The 26,820-nt window shown below is 36.6% G+C and overlaps 1 protein-coding gene across 1 annotated transcript in view; it reads right to left on the bottom strand.

Moving 5' to 3' along the window:
- Positions 1-26,820, bottom strand: part of TMTC2 (transmembrane O-mannosyltransferase targeting cadherins 2) — a 435,678-nt gene that overhangs the window by 174,202 nt on the left and 234,656 nt on the right. The window contains exon 4 of the mRNA XM_004006230.6: positions 21,290-21,404. Coding sequence (XP_004006279.2) covers positions 21,290-21,404 — 115 coding nt within the window. The remainder of the gene's footprint in view (positions 1-21,289; positions 21,405-26,820) is intronic.

Raw genomic sequence — 26,820 nt, 5'->3', positions numbered from 1 at the left:
GTGGGAATTCAACCCCTATAATCGCATGTGTCAAGCCTTACAATATATGTCTTTCCTATAGCACATACACAATCAGTTCTGTTTCTCTGGAGACTTTGATCTATGTAACTTATCTTGGGCTTAAGACCCATTCCTCTTAATTCAAATGCTTGTCAGTGAGTGTAAGTAACATCCTCCACAAAAGCAGAGCTGTGTACAGTTAGAAATAGGATAAAACCAACAGCTAACAAACTCTGTAGCATTCATTATTATACAATTACATCGAGTTTCCAGGCACTTCATTTAATCCTTACAACACCAGGTGATATCAGAACCTCATTTTACAGATGAAGAATAAGAATTAACCAATTTGACCAAGCATAAGACCAATAAATGGGCAACTTGAATCCTAATCTGTTTAATGCCAAAACCCCTGCCCTTAGTATTTCACAAATCTACCTCCATGATGCAAAGGCGAGTGTTCAACTTTTTAAAAATCAAAACTTTTCCCTCTTTTCTACTCCTCTTCTCCCCACAAAAACAAATATCCCTCTTTTCTCTCCTTTTCTCCCCACAAAACCAATACTATTCAAATAGGTCTATTTTCTGGGATCTTAGTCAAATCTCTTTCAAATATTCCCTCATCCTCTTAAGAGAATTTTGTGATTTAAAACAAGCAAAATTAAGAATTAAAAACACAAATTAAAAGTGGTAACTACCAAGGATGGAACTTTAACCTGTATACAGACTGGCTTTTATTCTCTGCTATTTACAGGGGCTATGCAACATGGATGACTAATTATAATGTCACTTTTTGAAGGAGAGACATTTATCAGTTGGATGGTGCACAATCACTGCTGAGGAACCCCAAGCTGGGATATACCTACATGCCAAAGGCTGACCTACTCGGTAAAAGTTGAGGTAATGAGATTCTTGATTTGTTCATTCATTCATTCAAAACAGAGCTTGAAAGGGCCATTATAGAGATTTTAATGACTGGAAGGGAAGAGAGATAATTTAAAAAGCAGTAACAAAGTTGTGTACAGGGTACCATGATGCCGTCTGATGCACGGTGGAAGTTCAGAACAAGGAAATCTAACTCAAACTAGTTTGTTAAGGCACTGGAAAAAAATAATAATGAACATTCACTAATTCTACAGGAATCAACACACTCAAAAAAAATATTACCAAAATAGAAAATAATCAGGCCCTGATTCCATCATAGATGTGGTTATAATGTGGGATAGAGATGCTCCCACAGGCACACAGAGATTTAGTACAATGCACTCACTTTAAACATAAATGTTCAACGAAGTGGGTGTTTTCTTTGTCCCTTAACAGCAGGGCTCTAACAAAAGTCTGCTGTTGAAGTAATAAATTATGAAAGGGGAAAAGGTATCATGTATCTCACAGACCAGCAGGAATTGGTGCTAGGTCAGCAGCAGTTAGAGCAGTTACAGTAGCAGTTACTAACTTAAGAATAAGCAAGAGGAGTTCCAAAAATGAAAGTTTTAGCCTATCTCCTTTGGCCTCGGAATATATTTTACAACCTAGAAACAATTCATTCAGGGGCTTATCCTGAAGTACTTGAGGAATTAAAACAAAACACCATTTATAACAATGTTCCTAAAACTAACCTTTCAGGTTTACTTTTGGTGATGAGAAGACATATGCCTTCACTCAACTCAATGGGCAAGGGAGCAAGGATCTGTTTGTGGCAGGAGTCACTGGTTACAGGTTCTAGCAATGGGAGCTAGAAGCAAATTTGTGGCTGGAGATACGGAAAAAGAACTGGTGGGGAAGCATAAGATTTGTTGGAATGATGGAAGGTTGGGGATTGAGGTGTTCAATGAAGAGAAGATGGGTGAATACTTTAAGCACCACTTGCTTTTTATTCTCGTCTTTTCTGTTTACTCCACCCTCATATTTTATAAAGGTACTGGCCCTGCCCAGAGAAACTTCTCATTTCTGAATGCTTCCCATTACTTTTTTTTTAGAGCAGAGTCTAGAAATTGGCCATCTTGCTCATCTTTCTTTGATATCAGTTGTTGCTTATAATTACAGTTCCACTCTCTTCTCCAATTCTAAGTTTCACGAGACTGAGGACTCATTTTACATCTCAGGTTTGCTTTGACTCCAAAATCTGATCTTTGAAGATTTAGAGAACTTCCTGAGAATTTTTACATCAATTAGGCACAGATACAGGGGATACACACACACACACACACACACACACACACACACAATCATTAAAACAAATAAACCAAAGGCAATCCATAGAATTTAAATGGCATTAAAAACTGGATACCTTTAGATTTCAGGGTAGCTCAGATGAATCCCCTAACCTGAAATTTCCATTCTTTAACAAAACGCTTGCCTGTCATTTTCTGAGTCTGGAGATGAGATGTGGTTACACTGACCAGGCTAGATCTGGGTCTTCTTCTCTAGATGACTGGTGGGTATTTCTTCCTTCTATTCTCTGTATTATCAGAACAGCAAGATCGGAACACGCCTCCTTCTTGCCTTTCATCCAACCCCCTATCTAGTCATTTCCACAAATAAGGGTGCCTGGGGAAAGTCAATGCAGGGGCACTGTAATTGAAAGTGATGGAGGAGTAAAGAAAAAGGGCATCTTTTGGTACTCATTCTTCTTCTAGAGGTAAACAGGGATGAAGGAAGAAAGAAAAAGCAGGGAGGCAAGGCCCTAAAATAATCCATGACACACCCTTCACACACAAAGAGTTTAAGGAAAATGGATGTACCGAAATCATGGACAGCACATATAAATATGCATCCAACACATATTTATCAAGCTTGTGCTATGAGCTAACCACTATACCAGGCACTTAGGCTATATATAAGCTCTGTCTTCAAGGAGATTACATAAAGCCTACATATACAAAATGAACTAACAGTTGTACTTATTTAAATACCACTATATTCAGCTAAATAGGAATTTATAAAGTTCACTAGAAGGTAATAAATGTTAAAAAAAAGAATTAAGTAAAAGAGAATAGGAGTATGAGAGCAGTGCAGGGGCTGCAGTTTAAATAGGGCAGCTGGGGAGCCTCATGCAATTCTTTGGAGCAAAGAATTGAAAGAAGTGAGTGATATGAGATATACTTTAGTCACAGTAATCATTTACTACACTATTTATATGAATAGCATGCAAGATGAAAATAAGCAGCAGATGACAAGACATTAATTTTTAAAATTCATCATCTTAATATACAGATGGTCTCCCTCAAAACTTCAATTATACTTTAAGAAACTTCTCCAACATATGAAGCAACTTCTCCCAAAATGAAGGCCAAATTAGTTAAGTTTTGCGTAAGAGAAAAAAATAAAATGGAAGACAAGATTACTGTATTTCCTGGTGTGTCTAGGAAATAATTCTCAAGTCACGGTAATTGTAAATCTGCAGAGGACTGACTGGAACTATACAAATAACAAATTCACATCTGTTCATTTTTCTACAAGAGTAGAGGAAGATGCTTTTTTTTTTCCCCCATGATGTAAAACCTCCTTCTGAGAAAACTAAAATTAATTTATTTGAAATCCTGCTGCCTATCAGCCAGCACTGCCCACATGAATATAATTTTAGGAACTACAACAACAAAAATGCTTCTGGCCATTTGAGCAACTTTCAATCAGTTTTAAAGTTAAATCAAACACGAGGCACTAAAAAACAGGATGTAGTTATGAATCTCTTAATAAACCTCATTTCTAGGCTTTCTAATACATGTCGTCAAATGCACCTACAGTGCACTGGATAAACAATGATTATAAAATTAAAGGCTGTTTTAACGAGATTTCTGAAAAATGTCTTTCATCGTTTTTCCAACATGGAAAATAGTTTAACTCTCTCTGCACAGTTAATTTTGAATGAACATTTCTACATGCAAAAGCATGACCCACACTGTGCCATTTTAAAACTATATTCGTAATAGAAAACCTATAATACAAACAAGCAGAGGAAGGATTTAATCTCCTCCTTTCTGTTGCCAGGCTCCTATTTTTAAAACGATTCTGATTTCTCTCAATTTTACTTTAGGTTGCAATGGGGAGGGCAACATTTAACAACATTTAGCAACATTCTTTGCTTCCAGCAAGCAATCCTAGACATCAACATCACCATGTGTAGTATCCATCACTATAATGAAATGAGTGTAAAATAATAAGTGGTTTAATTCAGTCCTATCCAAAAGCACTTGTTAGTACCAAGGAGGTGTCAAGGACTTCACTAAGTGCTGGAAACAAAGACGTAAATAAATTATGTCCCCAGCTCCTAAGGAATCCCTAGCGTGAATTTCAATTCTTTGGTCATTGTGTCCATGCATTTTGTAGGAAAAAAATTATTATTACTTCTCCATTTTTTGCAGACAAAATGTTATCCTCTACTACATTCAGAAGTGCATAATATTTCCCAGTTTCTAGACCCATGATTAATGTCAATATTTTGCCCCTATAGGGACACAAAATCCTCATAGAAATACTTCTCCACAGTACACGATCTTTGGCCATTTTCTCCCTTCTTTCTGTCCTATACATCAGCTTCTACGGCATCACATACCCTAGGTTTCTTTCTTTTTCTTTGAGCACACTTTATGGTTCCACTTTCAATACCAGCCTTCTTTAATACTGGTGTTACCCAGGATGCCATCTATGGTCCTTCTTTCCTTTATCTACATATATACACACATTACACACACACACACACACACACCCTCCACAATTATTTATAGTTCGTTTCAACTCACACACTTGTATAATTACTCCTAAACCTACATCCTCTACTGCAGAATACTCTCATGAGTAGTAGAAACACCATTCTAGCTGCCTAGTGGAAGCCCAATAGGCATCTGAAACTTGCGCAGTCAATTCTGTACAATTTTCCTCCTAAATGAACTTGTTCGTTTGTCTTTCTAGTTTGACTCCTCTTGTCTTTCTCTTTATTATTCTTCCTTTTGCTCCAAGCTGAGCTAAGTTTTTACCTTTTCATAATAATACAGGCATCTCTTGCTTAGAAGAGATGTTGCTTTATTAACATATTTTTAAATCCAAACTTCAAGCTACTTGAGGACAGAAACTATACTCTGTCGGTTTATTCTCACCATCCACCATCTATCACTCTGAGGGCTCTAATATTTGTTGAATGAATGACTGAACTCTTATTTCCAATAAACAAATTGCATATGTGTTCATACCTATTTGCTGTTGTTGTTCAGTTGCTAAGTGAATGTTGCTCAGTTGTGTCCAACTGTTTGCGACCCTATGGGCTATACAGTCAGTGGAATTTTCCAGACCAGAATACTGGAGTGGGTAATCTTTCCATTCTCCAGGAGATCTTCCCAAGCCAGGGGGTCTAACTCAGGTTTCCCACATTGCAAGTGTATTCTTTACCAGCTGAGCCACAAGGAAAGCTCAAGAATACTGGAGTGGGTAGGCTATCCCTTCTCCAGCGGATCTTCCTGACTGAGGAATTGAACCAGGGTCCCTTGCATTGCAGGCGGATTCTTCACCAACTGAGCTACCAGGGAAGCCCTTCAGGCACTAAGCCATGTTCAACTCTTTGCAACCCCATGGACTGCAGCACAGCAAGCTTCCCTGTCCTTCACTATCTCCCTGAGTTTGCTCAGACTCATGCTCATTGAGTCAGTGATGCCATCCAACCATCTCATCCTCTGTCACCCCCTTCTTCTCATGCTCTCAATCTTTCGCAGCGTCAGGGTCTTTTCCAACGAGTCAGTTCTTCACAGTTCAGTTCAGTTTAGTCGCTCAGTCGTGTCCGACTCTTTGTGACCCCATGAATCGCAGCACGCCAGGCCTCTCTGTCCATCACCAACTTCCGCAGTTCACTCAGACGCCATGGAGTCAGTGATGTCATCCAGCCATCTCATCCTCTGCCATCCTCTTCTCCTCCTGCCCCCAGTCCCTGCCAGCATGAGTCTTTTCCAATGAGTCAACTCTTCGCATGAGGTGGCCAAAGTACTGGAGTTTCAGCTTCAGTATCATTCCTTCCAAAGAAATCTGATCTCCTTCAGAATGGACTGGTTGGATCTCCTTGCAGTCCAAGGGACTCTCAAGAATCTTCTCCAATACCACAGTTCAAAGGCATCAATCCTTCAGTGCTGAGCCTTCTTCACAGTCCAACTCTCACATCCATACATGACCACAGGAAAAACCATAGCCTTGACTAGACTGACCTTAGTCGGCAAAGTAATATCTCTGCTTTTGAATATGATATCTAGGTTGGTCATAACTTTCCTTCTGAGGAGTAAGTGTCTTTTAATTTCATGGCTGCAGTCACCATCTGCAGTGATTTTAGAGCCCCAAAAGATAAAGTCTGACACTGTTTCCCCATCTATTTGCCATGAAGTGATGGGACCAGATGCCATGATCTTCGTTTTCTGAATGTTGAGCTTTAAGCCAACTTTTTCACTCTCCACTTTCACTTTCATCAAGAGGCTTTTTAGTTCCTCTTCACTTTCTGCCATAAGAGTGCTGTCATCTGTATATCTGAGGTTATTGATATTTCTCCCGGCAATCTGGATCCCAGCTTGTGCTTCTTCCAGCCCAGCGTTTCTCATGATGGACTCTGCATAGAAGTTAAATAAGCAGGGTGACAATATACAGCCTTGACATACTCCTTTTCCTATTTGGAACCAGTCTGTTATTCCATGTCCAGTTCTAACTGCTGCTTCCTGACCTGCATACAGATTTCTCAAGAGGCAGATCAGGTGGTCTGGTATTCCCATCTCTTTCAGAATTTTCCACAGTTTCTTGTGATCCACACAGTCAAAGGTGTTGGCATAGTCAATAAAGCAGAAATAGATGTTTTTCTGGAGCTCTGTTGCTTTTTCCATGATCCAGCGGATGTTGGCAATTTGATCTCTGGTTCCTCTGACTTTTCTAAAACCAGCTTGAACATCAGGAAGTTCACAGTTCATGTATTGCTGAAGCCTGGCTTGGAGAATTTTGAGCATTACTTTAATAGCATGTGAGATGAGTGCAATTGTGCGGTAGTTTGAGCATTCTTTGGCATTGCCTTTCTTTGGAATTGGAATGAAAACTCACCTTTTCCAGTCCTGTGGCCACTGCTGAGTTTTCCAAATTTGCTGGCATATTGAGTGCTATACTTTCACAGCATCATCTTTCAGGATTTGAAATAGCTCGACTGGAATGCCATCACCTCCACTAGCTTTGTTCGTAGTGATGCTTTCCAAGGCCCACTTGACATCACATTCCAGGATGTCTGGCTCTAGATTAGTGATCACACCATCATGATTATCTGGGTCATGAAGATCTTTTTTGTACAGTTCTTCTGTGTATTCTTGCCACCTCTTCTTAATATGACCAAATGGAGCTTCGGCTTCAGCATCCAGTAATTTCATTGAATATCCAACGTTGATTTTCTTTAGGATTGACTGGTTTGATCTCCTTGCTGTCCAAGGGACTCTCAAGCATCTTCTCCAGCATCACAGTTCAAAAGCAACAATTCTTCAGTGCTCAGCCTTCTTTATGGTCCTACTTTCACATCTGTACATGACCACTGAAAAACTCATAGCTTTGACTAGAAGGACCTTTGTAGGTAAAGTGATGTCTCTGCTCTTTAATACATTGTCTAGGTTTGTGATAGCTTTTCTTCCAGCGAGTAAATATCTTTTAATTCTGTGGCCACAGTCACCATCTACATGATTTTGGAGCCCAAGAAAATAAAATCTGTCATTGTTTCCACTTTCCCCGCATTTATTTGCCATGAAGTGAAGGGACCAGACACCATCATCTTCATTTTTTGAATGCTGAGTTTTAAGCCAGCTTTTTACTCTCCTCTTTCACCTTCATCAGGAGGTTCTTTAGCTCCTCTAGGCTTTCCTGATAGCTCAGTTGGTAAAGAATCCTCCTGCACAGCAGGAGACTCCGGTTTGATTCCTGGGTTGGGAAGATCCCCTGGAGAAGGGAAAAGCTACCCACTCCATTATTCTTGGGCTTAGCTGGTAAATAATCCACCTGCAATGTGGGAGACCTTGGTTTGATCCCTGGGTTAGGAAGATCCCCTGGAGAAGGAAAAGGTTACCCACTCCAGTATTCTTGCCTGGAGAATTCCATGGAAAGAGGAGCCTAAGGGGCTACAGTTCATGGTGTCTCAAAGAATCGGACACGACTGAGCGACTCAGTCTTTCTAGTTCCTGTGACAATATAGTGGGGGAAATCTCACCAAACACTACTTCTACAGGATAACCCTGTCAATCTTCTCTGTGTTTTTATTACACAAGTAGGTTTCTCTGGGACTGATCACCCCAGGCAACTAAGAACCCCAGGCACCTGACCTGATAGCTTCTTCCTGCAAACCACTTACAAAAACTCACTAAATACTTTGAAAGCTGTAAAGTGAGCTTTTATGTTGCCTATAATATGTACTTTGAATAATCACATATGATGGTTTATACTATAAAACCTGCAATGAAAACTTTTTCATTATGTGTCTTTTTTAATCAATCTGTATGTATTACAATTTAGCTTCTCCATTAAATTATTTCTGACTTCTTCTTTACCATCCTACAGATGTCTAGGTCATCATATATTAATTTTCTTGCCTTAATCTATCCTGGCATCTTGACAAGACAGAAGGCTTGGACAAATTTCTTGAATGTAGTATATAGCATTCTACATCCTACAGCATATAGTATAGCATCCAAAACTCGAGTGGATAATTTAATGCTAAAATATACTCAAGAATTTACATGCACAAATACATATAAATGGTTGATGAAATCATCAAGCATGGTTAACCTGCCCTAATTTCAAATAATTACTAATTTCTACTTTTGAAAATATTTTCAATAAAGGCTACACTTATATCCTTAGTTGATCCACTTTACCTGTAGGGATGGTTAATCTTATAGGAAGTCTACAGATTACAATTGAAAACTACTGTAAGATACATTTAAACAATGTATTTCTATAAATAAAAATCAATTATATAGCCACTTACACATCTCAAGTAGGATTTTAAACAGATTATTTCTATTTTAGGAACCATGAAACATCATCACAGTTTTAATAAATCAGAATAGAAGTAAATGCTCTATTATTTACTATTTGAGTTTTTCTGATTAACCAAGATATCAGAATTTGTTGTGCTGAAATATCCCTTAGCTGGTTATCCAATTATATAACATAATTATTTTCTCTTATCAATTAAAAAAAATTTTTTTTCAATATGTTTGTCATAAAGAAAATATTTTGGGTTTGGTGGGAGAAAGGAAATGAGAAGTCAGATCTTGACATCAGATGATATATTCCAGAATCTTTATCCCACCTCAGTATGTATACAATAACCATGTTACCTGTGAGGTAATTTTACTACTCTTACATCTTCTGGACATGGTTTTTTCATAGGTATACATAATGGAAAAAGTAGTGGAATAAATCAATACAAAGAGTCAAATGGGAACATGACTAATAACATGAGTTGGAAAATAAGAGAATTGACTAGATATACTTAGCAAACCGGAGACTGTTTTCTAGCAAACGTGCATTTTGTTAAGTTTATTTTCACTTAGTGAAATCACTCGGAGAAGGCGATGGCACCCACTCCAGCACTCTTGCCTGGAAAATCCCATGGATGGAGGAGCCTGGTAGGCTGCAGTCCATGGGGTCGCTAAGAGTCGGACACGACTGAGCGACTTCACTTTCACTTTTCACTTTCATGCATTGGAGAAGGCAATGGCACCCCACTCCAGCACTCTTGCCTGGAAAATCCCATGGACAGAGGAGCCTGGTAGGCTGCAGTCCATGGGGTCGCTACTAGTTGGACACGACTGAGTGACTTCACTTTCACTTTTCACTTTCATGCATTGGAGAAGGAAATGGCAACCCACTCCAGTGTTCTTGCCTGGAGAATCCCAGGGACGGGGGAGCCTGGTGGGCTGCCGTCCATGGGGTCGCACAGAGTTGGACATGACTGAAGCGACTTAGCAGTAGCAGTGAAATCACTAATCAATTTATTTAATAATTTATTAACTCATTAATTAATCCATATATACATAGTTTAAATCATTCATTAGATTCTTAATCACCATGGATTAGTGCACAGTTTAAAGCTCATGTGCTTAGCATGGTGCGTGGTACTGGGGATGGAATGGTACCTAAACATCCCCTGGCCTTATAGAGATTGCACTGTAACTAACAAAAACATGGTATCATGTATCTAAATGTGTGTGTGTGCATGCTAAGTTGCTTCAATCATATCCGATTCTTTGCAACCCTATGCACTGTAGTCTGCTAGGCTCCTCTGTCCACGAGATTCTCCAGCTAAGAATATTTGAATGGTGTGCCATTTCCTCCTCCAGGGGATCTTTTTGCATTGGAAGGTGAGATCTTTACCACTAGTACCACCTAGGAAGCCCAATATGTAAATATGATCCATACTAAAAAGAAACAAGTGTTAGTTGCTATGGTAACATCTGGGACCAACTATTCATATTCCTATTCTGGTATTAAGAAAGGTATCAAGAAATATTCGCAGAGAAGTATACAGGTATGTAAAAGTATGAGGCCAGGCAAAAACAATGAGGAGTAGGGTATAAAGAGGTCATAAGAGGCGACAACAGAGAATGTTGCAGGCAAAACAAATAGTATGTGCAAAGGCCTCCCAGCAAATAAGAATATAACATTTGGGAAAAATCCAAGAAAGAACTTTCAACTAAAACCCAGACACATGATAGAGCAACAACAAAATTTGGAATCAGTTATCTTTAGAAAAAAGTAAAACCTAAATAATCCGAACAACCAGTTTAAACTGTAATGAGTGGGAATAAAAGAATCTAATTCACATTAGCAGAAATACTTTTTTGAAAACAAATAGAATAAATCATCAACAAACATGTGAGACTTTCCCAAACACAATACTTTAAATATGGGAAATTTAAAATTTGAAATAAATACAGAAATACATTTATCTGGAAGGGATATTTCAAGAGTAGAACAATGTCGGTTTACCTCCCTTGAACATATAGTCACTGAAAAATCAAATAAAAGCCCAAATGGACTTTTCTAATACAATTTAACAAGGCTGTGTTAAGTTCATATTAAAAACAAAACACAGAAGAATAATCAAGAAGTGCTTGAAAATAAATAACAAGAATGGGAAACTTATATTTTAAAATGTAAAATATACCAGAAGTTATATTAAATAAAACAATTTGTTCTTGGTGTAGGTTATCAAAAGACCAAAATAAAGCCCATAACAACCTTTTGTTTACATATAATTTAGCCTATGTGAGAAGCAGTTAATAAATTACTACGGGGACATTATGTTTCATTTTGGGGGCAAAAAATCACCTTAATACAAAACATATATTCAGGGTAGACTAAGTAGCTGAAGAAAAAAATAATTCTAAAAACATTTTAAAAATGGACAATAACTTTTTAAAATAAATGCAGAAGCTTAAAGAAAAGGGTCTATGGATTTTATATATATATATATATAGACTCAAGTTATCTATAATAGAGTATCATAAGAAAATTAAAAATACAAGCAAAAACTAGCAGAAAATACCTGCAGAACAAATGTTTGTGTTATACATATAAGTGCAGCAGAGGGGCCTATTTTTACCTTAAGTCTTATAAATCAACAAGAAAAACATCTCAGTAAAGAATCAGGTAAAATGGCTGAGAATTCGGTATGCTTGAGCCCCTTGTTATTCACCTTAAACTACCACAACATTTTTAATCAGCTATACTCCAATACAAAATGTTTTTGATGTTAAAAAAAAAAGAACTAGGTAAGAAACCTAAATAATTAATTTCTAGAAAAATTACTAACAGTTAATAAACAAAACAAACCCCACGGGTAATTAGGGGAAATGAATCAAGCAACACAGTCTTGAAACCATCCTACTGGACATTTATTCATGCTGTCTATGTAATAGACCCAATTGAAACAATATAATCAGAGGTAGTAATGAAAATTATGACATATGTGTACATACACTCAGGAGTAAAAAATCACTGGTTATGCACATACGCAGGGGAGAAGTTAAAACTATGCTTGTATAACTACATGTTATAACTACATATAGAAAAAAGTAAAAAGGTATGTATTAGAGGAGGGGATAAGATGTGTAAGGAATGCAATAATAACTTTTATATTTTACTCATATTTTTCAGTAGTGTTCCGGTGTTCTACAACAGTACTGTATTCAAGTACAAACGAAGTGGTAAAATGATCAATTAAAACAAAATCAAAGTATATAATAAGTGTTAGGTTTTGTTCTTGCCATGTGAACAAGTAGGTAGGTACCTGCAAGCTGTTTCACCTTCTTCCAGGAATCACTAAAGAGCCTGACGAGTCATGTATCCAGAGCTCTGATGACTCCAAGCCACTGGAATATGACCAAAGTCTCTCAGCCCCATTCATCTGATACTAGATATGGCAAGCGCTTCCTGGCATTCCTGTTTGATAGCCTCTTGAATTCTCTGTTTTGAGAGACCTGTTGACTTCCCTGGTATCTTCTGCGCAACCCCCCTCCATTCCTTACATGCACATATCCATGGAAATTGGCAGGAAACCTTGTCCTGAACTCTAGCCATTTGGCCAAGTGTTATGTCCCCCCTCATTTCTACAGATCTCACTTCATAGGCTTCTCATGCCTTATTTTCAGTGAGGATTCATGGAATGGCTCAGCCCCATTATCAGGTAGTCCCACCAGCATAGCTCAGCTGGTAAAGAATTGTCCTGCAATGCAGGAGCCCCTGGTCCAATGCCTGGCTCAGGAAGGTCCCTGGAGAAGGGACAGGCTACCCACTCCAGTATTCTTGGGCTTCCCTAGTCAATCAGCTGGTAAAGAATCCGCCTGCAATGCGGGAGACCTGGGTTCAATCCCTGGATTGGGAAGATCCCCTGGAGAAGGGAACAGCTACCCACTCCAGTATTCTGGCCTGGAGAATCCCATGGACTGTATAATCCGTGAGGTTGCAAGGAGACATGACTTAGCAACTTTCACTTTTTCACTTTACTCCCCCCCTCATGTCTACACATCTCACTTTCATAGCCTTCTCACGCCTTATTTTCAATGAGGATTCAAGGAATGGCTCAACCCCATTATCAGGTAGTCTCACCACTTTCGTTTTGTAATCTCTTATCTTTCTAACCTCTCAAGGGCCCTCAAAACCTGACCCTGAACAAACAAACAATCTCTCATTAGAACAGTATCTATGGTGACAACTCTGCACTCGACATTTCCCTCATTGCTCTATCCTCCTAAATTAATTCCTCTGAAGACAGAGCTCTTGGCATCATGAGATATATAAATGTGTTCTATGTAAATTTTTAGATTTGTTAAGGAGTCTTTCCCTTAACCCCTCTCTCCCATTAAAAACTCATGTGCTTGGCATTGTGCTTGACACTGGGAATAGAATCTATCACTCTGCCTCAAAATAAAGCTCCCAACAGGCAGCTATTATGGGTTGAATTATATCTCTCCTAAAAACGATGTGTTGAAGTTGTAACTTTCAATACCTTATTTGGAGAAAGGGTCACTGCAGATGAGATGTGATAACAAGAGTGAGCCCCTAATCTGCCTGGGATCCTTATGAGTGGATGCAAAGGCAAAGTCACACAGGGAGATTGTCATGTGACAACAAAGGCAGAGACTGGAGTCATGCAGCTGTGGGCCAAGCAACTCCAAAGAATCCTAGCAAATCCCAGGAAAGAGGGAAGGAAGGATTCCCCTAATGGCTTCAGAGGGACCATGCCCTGTGGACACCTTCACTTTGTACTGCTAGCCTCCAGAACTGGGCCACAATAAATTTCTATTATTTTAAACCACTTAATTTGCAGTACTTCATTATGGTAGCCCTGGGAAACTAACACAGGAATCAACCCTAACATAAATGTATTTGTTTCTGAAACTTGAAGAAAATACAACTCTAGATACCTTATTCAAGAAGGCTCTTGTTGTCCAGAATTGTTCAGCGACAATGATCAAAACAATCATTGAAAGAACCACAAATGTGGCTATCCAATATCCATTGCTAACCGTATCGCTTCTAGTAATAAATGTAACCTCCTCTGCTCTGATATGAATTTCATAAATCATTTGTAAAATCAACAAATACAGTTCGAACTTCTGTAGATATGGAGAGATATAATGATCAATAAGAAACTGCCACTACCTCAAGAAGCTGAATTTGAATCATAATGACCACTGTATTTCAATATAAAATATGGTATTTCTATAACTTTAAACAGATAATCATTATGTTGCAGAAGTATTTATTTATTCCTAGTCTATCTCTTGTTCACTGAGGCAGATGTTGATCAAAAGCTTTCCTAGCACTTCTAGAGATGATCATAATTTTTTGCCTCTTCTGACTTTTTAAATTTAAAGAGCATAGCAATTGAATTGTGGTATTGAATACTCCACCATAAATCGTACAATAAACCCCATGTGAAAGTGGTGTTATAATCTTTAATATGCCACTGCATCCATATGTTAATTTTAAGGTATGTTTACATGTATATTGTACTGATGTGCTCAGTCATGACTGACTCTTTGCAACCCCATGGACTACAGCCTACCAGGCTCCTCTGTCCATGGAATTTTCCGGGCAAGAATACTGGAGTAGGTTGCCATTTACATGTATATTCATAAGTCTAAGTAGCCTGTTGTGATTTTGTTATTTGTTCTTGCTTGTTTGCTTTCTGTTTTTGAGTTTCGTTGTCATTATTCTCTTCTGTTTTTTGGTTTTTAATTACATCAGACTTTTTACTATCCATTTTATCTAGTTTCACAAAAATAACTGAGAAGTCTAACTAGTGCAACAAATACTGTTTGATTAAAGATCTGATAGAACTTACTCATGAAATGCCTTGATTTCTTGGGGGAGAAAATTCTTCCAAGGTTTTGATTCAGATTGTCTACTTCTTCTTGGGCTAATGTTAATCATTTATATTCTCCCAGAACAGTATCCATATTACTAAGATTTTAATATATATAACTAATATTGTTATTTTAAGCTTCCATATATCTGAATCCAGGCCCATTCTCATTCTCAACATTGCATATTTGAGATTTTGCATTTTGTCCATGATCTTTGCCATAAATTGTTGATCCTTTAATAGAATAAGCTCTTACACTTATTCATTACTTCCCATTGTTTCTCCACATTCTACTTTATTAGCATTTTCTATTTTTAGTTCTCTTAAATTTATTAGTTTATTGTATTACTCCTTTCCTAGCTTTTCAGATTAGATGATTACTTGCATTTTTATAGAATAAAAATGACAGCTAATTTATGGTGGCAAAATCTCTATTATGCACAGAAATAATCCCCTCTGTTATGTAAGATAATCAAAAAATTCATTAAAACACATTAAGTTTATTATCTGCATTCTGAAATCTGGTGTCTAATGAAATATTCAGTGTTCTATTGAATTCCCTGTTTAGGTAGCAATTGGAAGAGACTGGCTGGGATAAATCCATAACAATGAAAGAACACTGAGTATTTTTCAGACGAGAAATCAATTATATTTCTGATAGCAGTGGGCAGTGTAGTTAAAAGGTTGAAAGTCGGCTGTGCATTTATAAGATCTGACAGTGTAAATCACTGAGCAATGGTCCATCTGACTTATCCCTGAAAATTTATTATACCTGAAAAGATTAATGAGTATCGTAAGGCAGATCTGTTAAACTGGCCTTAAAACAACTTGTGGGAACTGCTGAATTTTAGTAAATTTGACAATATGAATAAAAGACTAAATACATGCTATGCAATAAATGTAATACATCTATTGCTATTAACAGTAGAATTGTTAGAAGTAGGCAAAATGGTTAAGGGGGTCAAAAGGTGTAAATGTGAGTTATAAGATAAGTAAGTCCTAGAGACACAATGAACACATGGCAAAGTGACTAGTTAATAACATTACATCATATATGTAAAAGTTGCTAAGAGAGAGATGCTAAATAAAAGTTCTCATCACAGGAAAAAAAAATTTGTAACAGTGTACGGTGACAGATGTTAACTCAATTTCCTATAGTAGTCATTTTGCAATATAAATAAATACTGAATCATTGTACATCTGAAACTAAGAAAATCTTACATGTAAATTATACCTCAACACAAAAAGGTACAACTAAGTACTGTTTTAAATTTCACATTATATGACTATAATCTGTAACATGGATTGAAGTGATATTAAAATGTGATAATGTTTAGGCAATTAAAAACAGTGTCTATAGTACTTTCTCAAAGGCAACTTAGCTCAGATGTACAAAACCATGATGTTTTTCACAAAATAGTAAAGCCTGAGTTTAATAAACTAAGGAACTATCATAAAAAATTTAACTTATACTTTTTGTTAGATGTAATTCCCAGTATTTTATTTCTACATGAAAGGTGTTTTGAAGTAACTATTTTCTTGAATTTGAAAGTTGTATACTGAGATTTTTTTTTCCCCTCAAAATCTTGGTTTATTTTTGCCAGCTTGGGTAGAAATACTATTGTTGCAGCTTTGTAGCGTCAGAACATCTTAAGTTCAAATATTGGCCCCTCTACTGTGTGTGCAATCTTACACAAATTATCTGAGTTTCATTTTCTTTTTTGTGCAGACATCAAGTGAAGATAAACTGTCATAACATATATAAGCAACTAACAAGAGTAGTTAGGACACAAATATAATTCAAGTAACTATTCCCAAAGAAAAAATTTAAAATTATTCTATCATGAGAGCTGCATTATAAAGAAAACTGAATGCTGAAGAATTGATGGTTTTGAACTGTGGTGTTGGAGAAGACTCTTGAGAGTCCCTTGGACTACAAGGAGATCCTACCAGTCCATTCCGAAGGAAATCAAACCTCAATATTCATTGAAAGGACAGATGCTGAAGTGGAAATGTGATGCAAAGAACTGACTCATCTTAAAAGACCCTGATGCTGGGAAAGATTGAAGGCGGGAGGAGAAGGGGATGACAGAGGATGAGATGGTTGTATGGCATCAGCGACTCAATGGACATGAGTTTGAGTAAGCTCCAGGAGTTGGGATGGACAGGGAGGCCTGGTGTGCTGCAGTCCATGGGGGCTCCAAAGTGTTGGAGACAAATGAGTGACTGAACTGATAGCTATACATATGCACTGCTTGGATATAACTTGGTATTAATTAATCTTGTATAAAAGAAGTCCTCAAAGCTTTAAAATCTTTTAATGCAATGCTTCCTAAACTTGAGATATAACCATTTATCATTTGTACTATTTCTTACTTAATAGTTTTCCAAATCATTCTTTTTTTCTCTTTTCTCTCCTAGAACAGTATTTGGTTGTGCTAGTTATATTTTTTAAATATAAACATAAAAATAAAACTATAGGAATTAATTTAAAGACTATCTCTGGCTTCTTAGAATCATCCTGAGTCTGGTCAGTGGTGGCATACCTGTCTTTAGGAATTATTGTTTTGAAGTTACAAAATGAAGTGTGTTTCCAAGTTATATTCCAAATAAAAATTTCCAGCAATATGATTTTTTCTACAATTTACAAAGGAGATAGATTTATGAACACTGAATATGGTTTTTAAAAAATCTAGGTTACTTGTTTAAAGCAAAGTAGAGGACCTAATAGGAGCTTATGATTCTCAACAGCTTTTATGGCTCAGTGATAGAGAATCTCAGTGGTAGAGAATCTGCCTTGCAAGGCAAGAGACAGAGGCTTGATTCCTCGTCTGGGAGGATCCCATATATCTCAGAGCAACTAAGCCTGTGCACCACAACTACTGAGCCGGTGCTCTAGAGTCCAGAAGCCATAACTATTGAAGCCCGTGAGACCTAGAGCCCATGCTCCCCAACAAGAGAAGCCACTGCAAGGAGAAGCCCTGGCTTTGCAACTGGAGAGTAGTCCTCACTCGCCTCAACCAGAGAAAAGCCTGTGCAGCAATGAAGACCCAGCACAAAAATGAATAAATAATACTATAAAATGCATCGATAAATACGAGCATTTCATGTTAACTACTATAACAGCTTCATTAGTTTCAGGTTTTGGTCATAAAGCATCTTTAAGAGACTTAACTGATAATATGAAATGTGATTAACAACTGCTGCTACCACAAAGGAATGTTATTGGGCTAAAGTGAGCAAAGCAAACTCCTTTACTTTCAGGATTTGCAATAGAACCAAGGAATAATTTCTGTATATTAGAGAAAGTTACGTGATATAGCATATATATCTCAAAAAATGTTTTTTTTATTTGTGAAATAGTCCTTAAATTGTCCATGAGAAAACCCTGCTTAACTACATAAAAAAACAGAAAAAAAAAAAAAAAGATTGCTCCTAGGTATACATGATACCAAGCATATTTATGATATTATGGGTTACAAAACATCTATCAGTGTATTTTATTACTATTTAATTAAAATCATTGAAGGATTCACCTATTTTGAAACATAATTATGTAGCAGAATTCTGTGAACCACATGGGTTATATAACACAATACATCAAAAATCACTGCCACCTTTTCTTGTGGAATTACCTGTTCATCTGAGGTAACAGTTAAGTGTTGTTAAAGAAACTTGCCATATTAAAAACATTACTTTGACACTATTTATGCCATATCTCATTTCCTACAAATGGTGAGGTGGAGGGACCCAATCTTATTAACAACCACTCCTCCAGCAGCAATTTTCATTAGGGTTCAGGGAGGTTTATCTATGTGTTTTCACAGTTTATATATGTATCCACAGAGTGAGCTATAAAATGCAGTTCTTAAATTATATCTGAAGTATATTCATCTAATTGAGTAAATTTCTCAAAGAATAAGTGTGGGTAGACATTTTCTTTTTCTTTCAACCCTTGCCCAACAAACATCATCAAAAGATAGTTAACTTTTTAACCAATGGCTGCAGATGAGAAAAGACGAGATGCTAGTTGTCCAGCTTTTCCTCCCGAAAATGTATAGAAAATAGGCACAAGAAGCAAAGAGGCCATATGTGACCCCAGAAGGTTCCTCTGACAATATTATTTTCAGAGGCAAAATTAAACAAACATTTGTATATTTCATGAAATAATAAAGTATGAAATTATAATTTATTATTTATTATGAATAATAAACTATGAAATTAAAAGATGCTTACTCCTTGGAAGGAAAGTTAAGACCAACCTAGACAGCATATTAAAAAGCAGAGACATTACTTTGTCAACAAAGGTCCATCTAGTCAAGGCTATGGTTTTTCCAGTAGTCATGTATGCATGTGAGAGTTGGACTATAAAGAAAGCTGAGCACTGAAGAACTGATGCTTTTGAACTTGGTGTTGGAGAAGACTCGTGAACGTCACTTGGACTATAAGGAGATCCAACCAGTCCATCCTAAAAGAAACCAATCCTGGGTGTTCATTGGAAGGACTGATGTTGAAGCTGAAACTCTAATATTTTGGCCACCAGAGCTGACACGTTTGAAAAGATCCTGATGCTGGGAAAGACTGAGGGCAGGAGGAAAAGGGAATGACAGAGGACGAGATGGCTGGATGGCATCACCTACCCAATGGACATGAGTCTGAGCGAACTCTGGGAGTTGGTGATGGACAGGGAGGCCTGGCATGCTGCGGTTCATGGAGTCACAAAGAATCGGACACGATTGAGCAACTGAACTGAACTGAAACTATGAATCAGTAATATGGTATCATCATATTATTTAGATAAAGAAGACATGGGGGGGGTAGCTTCGCTAGAGAATCTAGATATATTCATTCAAGAAAAGAAAAAGATGCAATCTCAAATTATTTCAAGGAAATGATGGTTATACACACACACACATATTTATTATGTATATGATGAAGTATAAAACATCAAAGATCTCGTAAATATCAGGGGCTGTATAAACTGGAGAGGGAGTGCTCCACCTGAAGGCACAAGTTAAAAAGAGAAAATTGAACTCTGCAGGTCAACACAAAACACACATTGATCTAATGTAGATTTCAGGCCAAAAGACTGAGACCCCAGGTTTAAAGTCTGGGAGGTTAAAGCCAAGGTAAACGTACAAATAGGAAGTTAAACTGAGCTCATTGTGTCTGCTTTCCCTGAAAATATCTTGATTTTGGTTTGTTTTTCCTCTTCCTGAATATTTTAAAAAATGTATGTGCTTGAGATTTAGCCATATTAAAAATGAAGTTGAAAAATTAATTTAATACTATGGATATTGCATTGCAGTCATTAAACACAAGCAGTAGACATCTTATGACGCCTGTTCCCTTTCTACAGTGAATGGTCCTCCGCCCTTCTATTCCAATCCTGGAGGCACTGTCAATGGAGATCTGTTTCAAGAATGCATGACCTTAGGAAGATTATTCAGGACCATTTTCAGGATTAATAGACACATCAAGACAGCTCCTTCATAGCCTGAGAACCCTCTATATGCATAGAGGTGTAGGAGTCATCTCATTAACATAGACAGAGTACCAGAAAAAGCAGTGAACCCTGAGGAAACCAAAAATACAAAATAGAGACAAATACTCAAAACATAATAAAGCACCTGGGTCTATTTATGCCTTCATCTAGTCAACCCCAGGAAATTTTAAATTATGGGGGCTAATAAATTCTCTTTTGTGTTTAAGCAAGTTTAGACTAAGGTTCTATTACTTATAAACAAAGAAGTATCCAATGCAAGAGACAGCAAAGGATTTCAGTTTAACTTGCATTTATCCACTCACATCTAACTGCACCTCCTCGACTTTCCATTCAAAGAACAGAAGAGCATTTTCCTCCAGTGATTTTTCTAACCTAACATACACAGGCATTCCAAATTATCCCATTATTCCAAACTAATCATCACTACTTTTGGAGGACAGGGTGGAAAAAGAAAAATATTATCTTATTAACTTCCCAGTTTCAGTACATACTTTCTATACATACTTTGACAGCAGCGATTCTTTAACAGAGGATAAAATCTACCATTAAAAAATCAAGATATCAATTATATAGAGCATCATGCATAGCAGTCTTATTTTATGAACCCAAGTTCTAAGGTACAAACTTAAAAAAAAAAAACTAAACTAAAAGCAGTTAAACACTTTTTGTATGTTATATGGCATACTACTTCAAAAATTTCAGCCATATTATGTCAATACACATGAATATCAGTGATGTGACCCAAAACAAAGAGTTGTAATACAAATACCATCTATTTGCTCACCTCAGAAGCATGATTCATGAAAAGACTTTCAGGATATTAGCTATCATCATATCCATTTCCAGCAGTGAAAGCAATAGCCTTGCTCATCACATGTTTCAAAGATACCAAACCAGGGAAAGCAACGCATACTCACAAATTATAAAGCATGTCAGCCATGTTGCTTCGGTAATACAAAGCATTTCTATAGGCGCTTTCAGCTTCAGAAATTTTGCTCTGACTCTTGAGAACATTTCCAAGGTTACCCCACGCTGCCAAAAAAAGAAAGAAGTATTCAGACTAGTGTCATTCTGATTATATATGATATACTATCAAGCTGTCAGGAAGTACCACAAGGAGAGAAAAAAAATCTCATAGAACATCTTTAAGAAAGAAGATTTATTTCCTTCAAACTCAAACTGAGGGGTTACATGTGAAAGCCTAAAGGATGATGATTATGTCTCAAAGCAAATATATACACATATAATTTATCATAAGGCCAAGAATGATGTTACCTTAAGATAATCTACAGATTTGAAGCTCTTTCCAATTTCAGTAGAGTTCTTCACGAACTGAAATTGTTGTATACCTACTAAACCAGAAACTGTAAGAAATGATCTTAAAATAAACAAAGGTTTCATTCAAAAACAAAAACACTGATAAATAACAGAAGAATTGGGAATCAAAAAGAAGATAACTAAGATCAAAGATATAAAGAGGCTTAATAATCATCAGATATATCAGCAAAACATTATGCTCCTTAAAATAGTTAAGTATATATGTTTTACTCAGATATAATGCTTTTATATCTTTCCTGCTAATAAATTCACAAGTGGGAAAATCAGTAAGTTTGTGTTTTCACACATAATCACACTTAAAAATTTACATTTTCACTATACCCTTTATTTTTCACTCCAAACAATCATGATTTCTCAATATTATAAGATACCCCATCACCAGCTGCCCACAAAGCAAAGCGCTCAAGCAGACCTATCCCTCAAACTTGGATGCTTCCTTTGTCCTTTTTCCTTCCCACAAGGAGATGGGTTGCTGGGCCCTTAAACCAGAGTCCCTCCCAACTAGAAGATGAGGATGAGAAGGCTCATGTGTGTCAAGATCTATTTATCTGGAGAATTCCTAGTTCTATATGGAGAATGGAGGGGTTTGAGATACCAATTTTTAACACATAAAAATGCATAGAATCGTTTGATCCCAAATTTGCTTGTGTACCCTGTAATTTAACACACTGTGCCTTCATTTACTAATCTGCAACATGGGAGAAAATAATATCTCCTGGGTTTTTTGACAAGGACTAAATGAGTTAGTATATGGAGAGTGTTTAAGATAGTGCCAGCCATGTGGCAAACACTCAATAAACATTTGCTATTATCATTAATATCACTGTAATGGATGCTCTGCACAATTTACAGTGTCAAGCACTGCTTACAAAAACAGGATCAAATATAATGCACTTTACATACTTAGTAATATCTACAGAGAATAATAATCTTTCATATTTGGAAAGTCATATACCTTCTTTGGCTTCTGATGGAGAACAGAGGAGAAGCATATACTTACCATTATGCAGTACCCAATCATGCCACATACCACAACATATACTTGAAAAATATTGTCTCACTGAGCTCTCAACATAGTACTGTATATTAAAACCCTGTCCACTGCATGAATAAGGAAACAGACTCAGAGACACTCAAGAACTTGCCAAGTTAATACAGAAGTACAAAAGCAGAGATTTCAATCCAAGGCTTGTTGTTGTTTAGTTGCTAAATCGTGTCTGACTCCTTTGCAACCCCATGGCTATAGCCCATGAGACTACTTTGTCCATGGGGTTCTCTAGGCAAGAATACTGGAGTGGGTTGCCATTCCCTTCCCCAGGGGATCTTCCCAATCCACGGATCGAACCGGAGTTTCTGGTTTGGAAAGACATTTAAGAGGATGTTTAATACAAGTCTCTTAGTGTTGGCTGATAGTAGAAAGTAATCAACTTATCCATCATGGGAGTATCATGTGAAACTTTATGGATTACTATACAGCAGTGAGAATCAACAAGTTCTGTGTAAATATTTTAAGAAGAATAGACCTTGAAAAGCCAAACAATATTTAAAATACCTAATGCATTCTGTCACAACATTACTTAAAAATATTAAAAACTCATTCCTATCCAAAGTATCATTATATACTTTACAAGGATACATTATAAATCTAAGGACAGAAATCAATTACATTAGGACAGTTGCCTATGATGCAAAGGGATATTTAAGCTAGGAACAGAGGTAAAAGGGAATAATACATGAATAAAAGAGAAATTTGTAGGGATCATCCTGAAAACTAGCCAGGAACTAAGGAATGTAATTGATCTAACTTCTGCAGCTGGGAGAAGAAAAGGGGGACAGAAGGGAGGTGAGGGTAAGAGAAAAGGGGAAAAGGAAAATTAAGGTCATGCCACACATTCTTTTAAAATAGGGATGGAGTTATCCTATATGCTATTTAAGGAATAAAGGGTTTTAACATTCATTAAACTTTTTCTTGTGTTGATGTTACGATGATTCAAAATGGATGCTTGAGGTTACCTTCAAATTTGCACTTGGTAAATTTTATTTGGGACCAACAGAACATAAAGATCTTATATTTTTACAAATATTTAATGTCATTTTACATTTTTAAGCTCATATATGTTACTAATTCATTCAGTTCATGCAGAAATCTTTAAAACCCTTCAGTTTTATTGGAATAAAATCCCTGGAATTCTTACAAGAAATTGTGATTAAAGTCCAAAAAAGTAAAGTGTCCAGTTTTTCAAAGTCTGTATTTTAATAGACAGGGTGCCCAGATGAATTCAATTCTCACATTAAAACACTGGAGATAATAAAGTACTTATTTGAAATTTTAAAAAACTGTATTTAGTTTATGCTAAAAACTTCATGTAATTTTTGAAAGTTTTTCCCAACAGCATTTCAAAATATTTAGAGTACTAATTTTATTCCTGTTGTTTGACAATGTGAATACTGTAAGAAGCTGCTCTTGTTGAGGGACTACCGTTTGATCTCATGGGCTTAGTTTGAACAACTGCAAACCTAGGTGGACAAAATGAGGAGGAAAGGGTAAAGGGAGAAGGAGAGGTGGTAAAGAAATAAAAACATATGTATGCTGGGATAAAAATAATAGTGCTTTCACTTATTTAAAGTTTACTATATGCTTGCCAGTGTCCAGAATTTATATAACATAATAATAAACTTTGAGGTCCATCACTATACCCATTTCATTGATGTATAAACTAAAGTTAACTCCTTAAACTGCAAAGTTAATGATAAGAGAAAACCAAATCCGTTTCCAGATGTCAAAATCTCACCATCTCAATACTGAGTCTAACTACAAAGTCAAATCACATGTCATAGTACTCAATATTTGCACATATTTAATTGAGGGACTAAAGTATAAAATGGAGCCAAAATTAATTATCCAAATGAGTCATTCCCTCAGAATTGGTAGGGACAAAATACTCCAGAGACAACAAACTTTAGTACTCATGGTACCAACAAACTTTAGCTACATGGTACCCATCTTTCATAATGTATTTTCCACACCACAGAAAAATTAATGCCAAACAATATATTTAGTACTTCATATTTCTTTGGCAATGAGATTTTAAATGTCACATTTTCTAGAAAATGCAATGGAAAGAGAATAGAGTTATATCTATGTAAATAAATGTTTGTTGCTCAAAGATACTGGAGATTACGTACATTTATCAAGGACTCCTAAGTACCCTAAAGGTGCCTTATATGTGATGGAGATTTAAAAGCACTGTTTAACAAGCACATGACTTATTTCTTAGGAAAGTGGAAAGTGAAAGTTGCTCAGTCATGTCTGACTCTTTGTGACCCCATGGACTTGTACATTCCCTTCTCCAAGGGATCTTCCCAATCCAGGGATCAAATCCAGGTCTCTTGCATTGCAGGCAGATTCTTAAGCCACCAGGGAACTTCAAGAATACTGGAGTGGGTAGCCTATCCCTTTTCCAGGGGATCTTCCCCACCCAGGAACTGAACCAGGAGTAAGAATTCTGGAAAATTATTTACCAGCTGAGCTACCAGAGAAGCCTTTATTTCTTAGGACTAAGCATATATGATGATTATATTAAGGAAAGGTGAACCGAAGATTCAAGGTATCACTGGATAAGTTTCAGGAAATCTCATCTGTGAAGTTATTTTATTTTCAAAAGGAAAACAAAATTTTTCTTCAGAACAAAATCAGGAAGCAAAGAATCAAGAACAACTCTTATATCTCAAGGGCCCTTCATACTGGCATTTAACTACACCTAAAAGATATCCACTTACTAAAAAATGACCTTAATTCACAAGGAAAGCTACTCAAAGGTCACAAACTGCCACAGTTTATGTTATTTGAAAGGCAGAATAACAATTAAATATTTCCATCTTGCAAAGGTTCTTCTAAAGAGGAAAATCAAATGTTAGCTCCTTCTGGAAATGTTAAGTGATCTACAATGAATCACTCCAAAACTTTTTCAAAGACCTCATTCAAATATAGCAGTTCTAAGTTCACAGAGTAAGTTTAAACTTACTCTAAAGTATCAACTATTGTAATTTCATAGTGCTTGATATATTTTATAAAAATCAATGCAGGCAGATTTGAGCAATTTTTTCCAGGATAATTAAAAACTGGAAGATATTTATATTCATTGATTATAAAAAAGTTGTTTATATTATGATTATGGCATGCATTGCTCTTTCAAAAATTAGCTAATAAGATGAAATAATCTCTTAATATTTAAGTTTTAACTACTTAACATTCACACAAGCAATCATTCTTCAGGGTTCAGTTCAGTCACTCAGTCGTGTCCGACTCTTTGCAACCCCATGAATCACAGCACGCCAGGCCTCCCTGTCCATCACCAACTCTCGGAGTTCACTCAGACTCACGTCCATCGAGTCAGTGATACCATCCAGCCATCTCATCCTCTGTCATACCACTATTTCTGTTACACTGATCCTCTGAACACAGCCACCAAAATCAACAAGGGCTCTCACTTTTTATTTCCACCTTTAGTTGTAATTTACCTTAGAACTTTAATACATGTCTTTAGTCCCTGTATCAATACCAAGTTCTACGTAAAGATCTTGCAAAATTGAAACATTGAAAAATGCTTTAACTATCATGATAAATTCTAAATTTTGCTTCCTCTAATTCTGAATAACTTGTTTGAAATCAGAATGATACCACAAAAAGGGGTTACACGTTGAAATCTTGCCAGTTATATAAGCCAGATCAGCTGCAAAGGAAAATAAATATAGGAGTGCCTAGTGTACCTTATAAATGTTTTCCTTCAGATTTTAGCCCTATTTTTACACTTCTAACTATATGAACTCTTTCAGTCCTCCTAACAAAGATTATCATCCAGTTAGTACTTGACAAGGAAACTGTGCCTTAGAGAAAGGGTCACTTAAAAGCTAACAGAGATAAAAGTTGTGTCTGTTAGGTTCTGAAGCCCTTGTTTTAACCACTATGAAACACCTGGACTTCAGATGTGTTCCAAAAACAGTGTTCACATAGATGTAAGCTAAATAAGCGTCATTTTAAAATATGAGGAATTGTTATGTTAAAATTTCTAATCTCAACGAAAACGGTAAAAAAGAAGCAAGCAAGCAG

Source organism: Ovis aries, chromosome 3 (assembly GCF_016772045.2).
Source record: "Ovis aries strain OAR_USU_Benz2616 breed Rambouillet chromosome 3, ARS-UI_Ramb_v3.0, whole genome shotgun sequence".
Classification (NCBI taxonomy): domain Eukaryota; kingdom Metazoa; phylum Chordata; class Mammalia; order Artiodactyla; family Bovidae; genus Ovis; species Ovis aries.
Note: the sequence above shows the minus strand (reverse complement) of the source record. Positions and strands in the feature narration are given on the sequence as shown.